This window comes from Pygoscelis adeliae, unplaced genomic scaffold (assembly GCF_000699105.1).
Source record: "Pygoscelis adeliae isolate BGI_AS28 unplaced genomic scaffold, ASM69910v1 Scaffold123, whole genome shotgun sequence".
In the NCBI taxonomy this organism is placed as follows: domain Eukaryota; kingdom Metazoa; phylum Chordata; class Aves; order Sphenisciformes; family Spheniscidae; genus Pygoscelis; species Pygoscelis adeliae.
In genome coordinates, this window is record NW_008824650.1 from 1,114,454 (window position 1) to 1,123,788 (window position 9,335).

Consider the following 9,335-nt stretch of genomic DNA (forward strand, 5'->3'; position numbering starts at 1 on the left):
CATTTTCAACTCACTTCGATTTCTAGACTCCTTAAGATTTCCCACTGAGGCTCACTAGCTAGTAAATTGAAGTTTACTGATGTTAGGCTTGCTTTTCTCATCTGCCGTTCATGGACCTCTCTTAGTGCACAGACTGAAAATGTCTGGGGTGGCGGGTCTCTGTGTTTTTCATGGGCAGAACCCTGACCATGTCAGGGGAGGGACTGCATCTCTGGATGGGCTGTCTCATCTCTGGGCTCTCCTTTGTCTCTCCTCCTTCCTCTGCGACATTTTTTAATAGGTGGGAAACTTTTGGGTGCATGCCAGACTCATGTGAAGGCTACATTGCTTTGATGAAGAAGGAGCCAAGTACAGGTAAAACAGCACCCTGAATTTCCAGCTTTCTATGCATCCAAATGTGAATTTAGAGGGAACAAAAGTCAGCCAGAAAATATCGCAGAGGGCTGGCCTGCTGGGCTCCTGAGTCTCTGCACCCTTTTCCTGTGGTGTCTCAGAGCAGAGCGTGGAGCAGAGGATTTGCCTTGTTCGTGTTTTTTCTCCAGGTTTGATTTTCCAGGTGAAGGACTTACCCCACTTAGAGGTGCTCCCAGACGAGGGGGTGGGGAGCAGGTACTTGGGAGCTTGTGCAGGCTGGTTACCAATGCTCACTAAAAATTGTCAGTTTGAGTTACTGGAAATGCTCGGCACAAGCTACATTTCAGGACATTGACAACAGCCGTTGCAAAGACAATGTAAGGCCTGGATGCATTTTCCAGCAAGGACGAGAGCATTCACGTCAGCTCACTGAAAGAGTTGTTCATTGCTTTAAAATGACCCAAAAGGTACATTTATAATGAAAGAAAGAAAAAAAACCTGGAGGGAAACCTTGCTATTCCACAGGAACACTGGAGCATGCTTTACTTTTGTGTTTTCCTGGGGCCTTGTTACATCTAAATTTGCTTTTTACTCCTCTCTCTCAGTCATGGAAATAGACATTTTCATTAAAGCTGTTATCCCAGTGAGGAGGCAGAATGTAGCTTCATTTAATATGAGGCTTTTAATGAATGTCTTGAAGCAAAAAAAAGAAGAAAAAATCCGTTTTAGAAAGGATTTCTGAATCTTCCCCTTCACAGCTGCTGGCAACACAACTGCTGTAGCAGAAATTGTTGCTTACAAAGGACATTGATTATTGTGGCCAAAGAAAGGACCCACAACCACACTAGGAGGGCGGTCTTGCATTCATCCGCGGGATGGGGAGAAGCTGGTTTCCCCATCCCAGGGCAGGTCTGAGGCTGGGGCGTTGGAGACCTGTCCCCAGCTGCCTCACACCGGTGCAAGAGTGGCAGCAGGGGTGATTTCTCCTCTCCCAGTGGTACCTGTCCCCAGAGGTCCCTCCACTTTCTTTCTGTCCCCTTTGGAGTTGGTCAGCCAGGGTGATCCCAGCTGAAGGCATTCAGAGAAAGGATATCTTCAGCTCTTCATTTCTTGAGCTGTGGTGGAAAAGCCAGACAGTGTTTTCAGGTTGTTACAATCATGAAAAAAAGCTGCAGACAGCAGTTGGCTTTTGGGGCTTGTTCTGGAAATTAAAACTAGTTCTTATATAAACACCCGAGCCCCACACCGGGATGTTTCAAGAAAAGACACAGTGTCACACCAATGTTGTGACATTCAGACAGTCAAAGATTTGACTCTGTTAATGCTTAGCAAAGATGTTGTCAGCCGCTCCCAGAGAGCAGGATCATTGCTCACCCAGTTTTCCTGCCACGCAGACCAGATGTGGCCTCCTTTCCCCTTGGCTCTGGAGCTGAATTAGGTGGAGGATGCCAAAAAGGAGAGAAGACCAAAGCCTTTTTTCCGCATACACTCTCAGTGGCTTGTGTCACTGTGGAGGTGAGCTCCTGGCACTTGCCGTAGGCGATGGGTGACGTCCTGCTCAGGGCTATATCAAACTAATGGATTCTTCCAACAGCAGAGGCACGAGTCCCCTGGGTTTTAGTGTCCCATCTGTCTGCAGCAGCTGCAGAGGGCAGCGGGAGGGTAATGCGGGACCCTTTACAACTTGAAACACCACAACTGGACATGTTGGTTGGCTACAGGCCTCTCCATGCTCATCCTGTCCTTTGTCAAAACCTGAATATTGCAATATGGTTCCTATTCTTCCCAAACACCCCCTTCCCTTCCCTCTGTGAGCTGCCTGGTTCTGCACCCACCACAGGTTTGGAAAGGCTGAGGCTGCAAGGCAGATGGGAGGCCAGCTGGATAGGGGGAGTTGGGAGAGCCAGACCAGCACGTGTCTTCATAGCAGGTGGCCTGGTGCAATAGGGAGAGCAAAGAAATAATCTTTGGGGATCTTCTCTTCCTTATTCCCTCACAGCAAAAGAATAAGCACCAAGCAAAGGATGCTGGCCAAGCATGAATTAGCTGTTAGAATAAAGAATTTATTTTGGTTATGGCTTATTGGGAGGGCTCACCATGCTGCTTTTATATTTGTCTCTTCCTAGTTTCCAAGGGGGTGCTGGGTTTGCCTTCAGACTGTAACCACGCTGAATGGGGAGAAGACAGAAAGATGAAGTGGGAAGAGGAGACAGGTCTTAGCAAGTGCCCTTAGCTCTGCTCCGAGCCTCCAGCCTGGAGCCTAAGCTGGGAGAGCAAAATAGAAATAAGCAAACAGCTGGCTCAGTAAGAGGCAATGATTAAGGAATTGGCAACTGAGATCTTGAGCTTTTTCTGTTACCTTTTCCATTTTTGCCTTTTCCTCTTCTTTTGCAAATGGAAAGCAGCAAAGAAGGCCAGGAAGGAATGAACACCAAGGGAAGCCAGCATTTACACAGGGCAAGGAAGAACGTGTCCTCACCCCTGCTCTCACCAAGGCATGTCTGGCAGCTTCTGTGCAGCCCCAGGAAGGACTGCAGGGCAGATGTGCCCTACGACCCGGTATGAAAAGTTAAAACATCCAGTGCCTTACCACTGCCAACCTGAGTGAGCTTCACAGAGACAACATGAGCACGAGAGCAAAAGCAAGAGCACCTCTCCAGGTCCCAGTACAGCTCCATGAGGGTACCAGCACCGGCCTCGTTCCTTTGGTCTCCCCCACTAAACACGCATTTCTCTGCATTGTTAACAGCACTTTCCAATGGTCTTCCCATGGGAAAGTTATTGAGCATCCCACATATCCTTTCTCCTTCACTCATTTTTTTTCCTTCCTACCCTCCGGAGATGCAGCATTTGTTTGGCCTGAGCTCGTGGGCAGAGCTTGGATGGGTTTATATGCTCCATGCCTGAACCCATAGACAATTACAAACATAGCTGGCTGCCTGGCTTTGTTAATTAGCCAGCAGCAATGCCTCATTTTCCCCTCTGTGGTTTCCTTCTGAATTAGTAGGGCACCACTCATTAGTTCTCTTCGGCTTTGGGATGCCACAGTTGAACATTACGGCATCCAGAAATGCCAGTTCATTGAGAGTATGAGCTTGATTTGTTTGGACAATAAAAAAATTTTAGTTACATTTAGATAATTAGAATCATAGAATCATTAAGGTTGGAAAAGACCTCTAAGATCATCGAGTCCAACCGTCAGCCCAACACCACCATGCCCACTAAACCATGTCCCTAAGTGCCGCATCTACACGTCTTTTAAATACTTCCAGGGATGGTGATTCAACCACTTCCCTGGGCAGCCTGTTCCAATGTTTAACCACTCTTTCAGTAAAGAAATTTACTGAAAAAGAAAAATTAAAGAAAATTAAGCAAATTGATTGAAGGGAAACAAATATCTGAATTCGGGTGGGATAACTCCCTCCTCTTGCTTGCCTCTTTCCTGATGGAGAATCATGTGCAGAAAAATCTGCTATGGCAGACTCAGTAAGTTTTAGTGCTTTGTTCCCCCTTCAGAACCCAAAAGCAACTTTTGGGAAGAGGGACAATGGGAGAAATACCAAAAATCCCTTTGGTCAAGGTGTCATGCCTGGCTGATGCCCTTAGGAAGCCCGTGTGCCAGGTCAGAGGTATTCCAGCACCGGGGTCAGCAGGCAGAAAGGGAGGAAAGGTGCATTTTCACCAAAGGCTAGAGGGTGATAAGGGTCTCCTCATGAACTGCTGCTTTGGGATTGAACCCACTTTGTGCTACTTCATGTTTTCCTCAAAAGCAGTCACCACTTACCACGGTGACACCATTTACCAAGGTTACAGGCAGACTAAATGCCGATGTGCATTTATTAATAAAGACTTGTTTTTGTTTTTCTGATCTGCACCCTGGAGTTTGGGCTCAGTTCAACCAGGAATAGCACTTCCAGCAACTTGATGCTTATTTAAGTACTTAACACTAAATAACAGCAGTAGCAACCAGGGTGGTAAAATAATGTTTTATTCCATGAATGAACAAACACTACCATGCCACATCCTAAAGTTCTTTCTACAAAAGATTGTGGACAAAGCAGATTTTTACATTTCTTGGGTCAAGTTCATTTCAGGCTTTTGAGCCTGTTCAGTGTAGCAAAATCTGGACACGCAGCATTCTTATTGTCTATTTGGCATTTTGCCAGATAAAGCAGATTTATACCGTAGTTCTTGTTCACACAATGTTGATGCACTGTAAATTAAAGAAGATAATCAAAAGCAAACTAGGTCATTTCTGTGGTTTATCAATATATTTTTCATGATGGTCAAAGTACAACCAACATTCAAAGCTTAAAATAACGATAATAAAAAAGACACACTAAAGAACACAATGGAAACATCATCGTTGCTGTCAGGATGTGAGTTTACCCACAGTACTATGTAAAAAGTAGAAACCGGCATTGACATTCAAGCTGTCAAAACAAGAAAAGAAATTACATTAATTGTTATATTTCCAAGCTAGTACTTCTAAGGAGTCCTGATCAGCAAAGAAGTGTTATCGCATGCATGCTGAACACAAGACTAGTATTGGATCGGGGACCTGACAAATAACAGACTTACATTCCTTTATATACAACAAAATGAAATATACAGTATTAATACTGGCTGTACATTTGGTCAGAATATTTTACAAGGAGCGACACTAGTCAAAATTCTTATGACGCAGTAAGTGGAAGTGAATGAATGTTGGATTTCTTTCTGAGAGTTGAGTTTTTTCACAAGAAGTTTTAAAAGTTCCTTTGCACTGCTATAATGGAGTGTTAGATATTCTAAAGCAAAAATGCTCCCATTTTTTTTCTTTTATGCTAGTGTGAGCGGAAGAGATAATTAAACGTGTTTGGAATGTGCTAATCATTGACCTGGAATAAAACTAAGCCACAGACAGCATGTGCAATAAACCTCTCCACATTGGTTCTGTTTAAATGGCTTTATGAGATTATCTGTGAAGTATCTGGTACAAATTTCTGCTACCGTAGCCTCATCTAGTCATCCCCCAACAGGTTGCCAACCAACCGTTCCAACACTAAAAGAAGAAAAAAAATAATTGTGACTGTCACATATTTTTCTATAGTACAATAAAAATATCTCAATGTTAAGCTGATTTAGCTTATTTATATGCATATCTTTCAAGGCTGCCGGAGAAAATACTCAATCTTGCAGGCAAAGGCTATGTCGGGAACATGAGAGTGAGATTGCCTTTGCTTTAGTCTAACAGATTTTTTAATGTCTGGGTACCTCAACCCTGTTGCCTCTTTAGAACCCTAAGGTCTAAAGTGAGTTGGATAATTCAGTGTATGTTTTTACCCCATCCAGAACAAGCTGAGAAGCTGATAAGGTAAGCATGAGACCCAGTGAAAACAGAAGTAAAAGCTATACAAAATTAAGAAATAATTACAGGAAGGTAAAGATCAGTGTAACTATAGCAATATTTTGTACAATTGAATTTGTGTGTCCTACAGCAATGAGAAACCTTCTGAACATGGGAAAGAGCAGGCAAGTATGTATGAATCAGTATCATTTAAAATAATTGTGCTATAATCTTTTCCATGTATTAGGTTAGATCTTTTTTCTGACACGGTGTGATGCTAACTATAGTAACCTTAATACAGATGACGGATTTCACTGCTACTGCTCGATTGCTTGAATGCAAAGAGACATTAAATCTTCCAGTCCTCAAAGCGGTTTCTTGGGGTGTTCCTTCAAGTTCAGTGTCTTGCCACTTTCACGCTAGAAGTCACTTTGTGGCAAACAAAAAAAGAAAGAAAAAAAAGGGGGGGAAAAAAAGAAAGAAAAAGAAGATGTTGGTTGTGATGGATTAATTTCAGACAGCAGTTTCTGCTGAGTTCACCATGCTTAATGTTCTTCCATTTAGGAAGGAGTTGCTGTCAAGTAAAGCAGATGAGCTGCTTTCAGTTTTCTTTAAATACATGCTAACAACTTAACATCTCTTTCTTCAGGAAAATGATCCAGTTGCATATTGTTAGAGAGATCTGCCTTGTGCTTAGCATGAACAAGTAGGGTTAATCGTCGTCCTCCTCCTCTTTCAGTGGGGCTATCAGGAGTTTGTCCTGAACTTGGAAACATGCTACAAAGAAGTTGACAATGGAGTTGTACAAATGCTGCTCCAATGCTGCATTGTTAAAGTAATGGCTTTCATCGGGGTAAATCTGCAAAGAAACAAGAAAATACACACCGTTAGGAGCTTAAAGTCTCAGGACTGAGCATATCTGCAGCTCAAGCTGGCCTGCAAACCCACTGCTTCTCCTCAGCACTGTGTGTCTTCCCATAGATGCACATGAGGTCCAGGGTAATTCAGGCACCACAGTGCTCTGAGCGCAGACTTGCATCTTCCTTCAAAAGGAACTTTTTTGGGGAGGATTTTTCATTTAATTCCACTCTGAACAAGTTCAGGCTAAGCAGAACCAGACGACACTTAAAAATAACAGTGCTTGCTCCTTGTGAAAACTGAAAAAAACCCAGTGCAAGTCTGTGGAGAGAAAAGGTATTAGGTTTTACTGACTAAAATGAGGCCTTTAAAGAAAAAATGTCATTAAGTAAAAAATTGAAATAAAGCTTGCTGGAAAAGTAATTAAATAGAAAAAATGTGGGAAGCTAGAAATGAAATAGTTTAAACACAACTTTCCATTTTAATGAAACAGACAACTTCTGCACATGTTAAAGAAACACAAGAGGGTCGTAATGGGTTGTCTAGACCAGGATATTGAAAGGGGAAAAATGAGTTTCTAGGGCTGGATCCTTGCAGGCAGGACTAAGGTGTCTCACTGTGGAGTACCTCAATCCAAGACGTAGACCCCTCAGCCCTCTATTCAGTCCTCAACTAATCTTTGAGGTGCCTCTAGCTCATCAGTGGCTTCAAGCTCTAAAGTACTAATGCTTCTGCACTGGGAAATATGCAGGGGCGCCTCAGTCACTGTGCTGAGCCAACTTGTGCCAGGCTCGTTGCGTAGCTCCCGTGTCTGTGCTCCAGCCTATCTGCCTTTGGAGCATGATGGAGTGAGCATACCTGTCACATGAAGCTCCACAGAAATGCAGCCAGAGGGAGCTGGTATTCAGTAAATGAAGCATTAGCAGGACTTAGGCACTGCAACACAACCGTCTATACTGTGAGCATGGTCCCTGGCATGGTTCGATCCTGGGCTAGTTGCACTCTCCTGGCCGTGGCTTGAGATGTAGCAGAGGTCAGGGACCATCCCCATGGCTGGTGGATGGGTTCATTTTGGAAGCTTTAATGGCTTGGACATGGGCCATTCACCAAATCAGAGATGTAATTCAGCAGAAAGAGGGGCTTTCCAGACCAGAGCATGTCGTTCGCAGAGGAATGTCAGATTTAAGAGACATCTCTCTCCTTAACTTTTCTGGTTGATTTAATTTAGATCCCTGTTTCCCTGTAATTAATCCTGAATTTAGCCTGTTGTTCCCAAAGAAAGTAAACAGGCACCAATTCCTTAGAGATATGTCTCTCAAAACCTAATTTTCTGTAATTTAATAACTGTTCAACAACTGTCCAAACCAAAACAGTGGTATCAAATAAGCACAGGAGTACATAGGAACACATTATACACTGGTGCTATTTCTCCTGGCAGCCTGAGTTTGCAAGTGGCTTTTCAAAGCTTGCTTCATAACAGCAGTTTGAGTTCAAACTGGGAAATAACTGTTCAACTATGAAAAAAAGAAACACATACTGTACCTGCAAGCTGTAATTAGCCTTTGCCCTAATTAGGTGTGTGATAAGGTCGGCAGTATGCTGAAAATGGATTTTTTCTGTAAAAACAGATTACAATCATTAAAGAGGCAAATTTAATTAAGAAAAATCAAAGCCATCCCAAACATATAATGAGCTCAAATGATGGGCTAACTTACCATCAGCAGTAGCATGAATGATCAAAAATGTCTGTTCCTTCAGTAATGAGACTCTGTGTGCTAATTTGGTGATCTGTTGAAGGTAAAGGTTGCAATAAGATTAAAAATCTTGCTAGAAATTAGCAATTTATATGGAGAAAATAGAAGCACTTAATTCCATTTGATACTTCATCACAAGGATAACAAGCAGACACCAGCACAGCATATTCTCTTGGCTACTTGAATCAGTCTGGAGGTAAAATAGACCCCCACCCTGTCCTTCCAGGCTCAGTACCAGCAGCAGGAAGAGGTCAGAGACCCTCATCTGTTCTGGTAATGTTCACCAAAAGCCTGAACTGCAGAACACATGGAATATGTCAAAGTGAATTTCCAGTGAATACAAAACACCGATGAAACGCGTGCCCAGGTGCCTATGCCTAAGAACTCTTCAGAGAGCTGGAGTGACTTTGGTATGGTTTGAAAGCCAACCTTGATGAGCTTTGACAGCCTGGGGGAGGATCTGATACTAAATTCAAGTGTCCACTGCTGAGAATGCCTTTGCTGCCAACTGTCTTTCAGATGCACAGGGAAAATACAAATCTGAGTGACTGCAAATGGTACTGGGTAAGAGAAATTAAGGACTTGTCCACTTTTTGCTCCATTGTTCAGAAGAATACAAGTCTTAAGGAGACTCCAAAAGACTCCAAAAAAGTCTTGGAGTGGCAAAAGGAATGTATGTGTCAAATCACAGATGCTACTGCTTTATAGGGGTGTCCTGGTTTTGGCAGGGATAGAATTAATTTTCTTCCTAGTAGCTGGTACAGTGCTGTGTTTTGGATTTAGGATGAGATTAATGTTGATAACACACCGACGTTTTAGTTCTTGCTTAGTGCTTACACTAGTGAAGGACTTTTCAGCTTCCCATGCTCTACCGACTGAGAAGGCTGGAGGTGCACAAGAAGCCGGGAGGGGGCACAGCCAGGACAGCTGCCCCAAACTGGCCAGAGGGACATTCCATACCATGGGACGTCATGCTCAGTACATAAACTGGGGAAAGCTGGCCGGGGGGGCCGCTGCTCGGGGACTGGCTGGGCATCGGT

General features: G+C 43.5%; 1 protein-coding gene across 1 annotated transcript in view; it reads right to left on the reverse strand.

The window, feature by feature from the left end:
• Window positions 1-6,395: 6,395 nt before the first annotated feature.
• Window positions 6,396-9,335, reverse strand: part of DPP6 (dipeptidyl-peptidase 6) — a 268,280-nt gene continuing 265,340 nt past the window's right edge. Inside the window, exons 24-26 of the mRNA XM_009322491.1 lie at window positions 8,257-8,329; window positions 8,084-8,157; window positions 6,396-6,542 (exon numbers count right to left, since the gene is read on the reverse strand). Coding sequence (XP_009320766.1) covers window positions 6,396-6,542; window positions 8,084-8,157; window positions 8,257-8,329 — 294 coding nt within the window. The remainder of the gene's footprint in view (window positions 6,543-8,083; window positions 8,158-8,256; window positions 8,330-9,335) is intronic.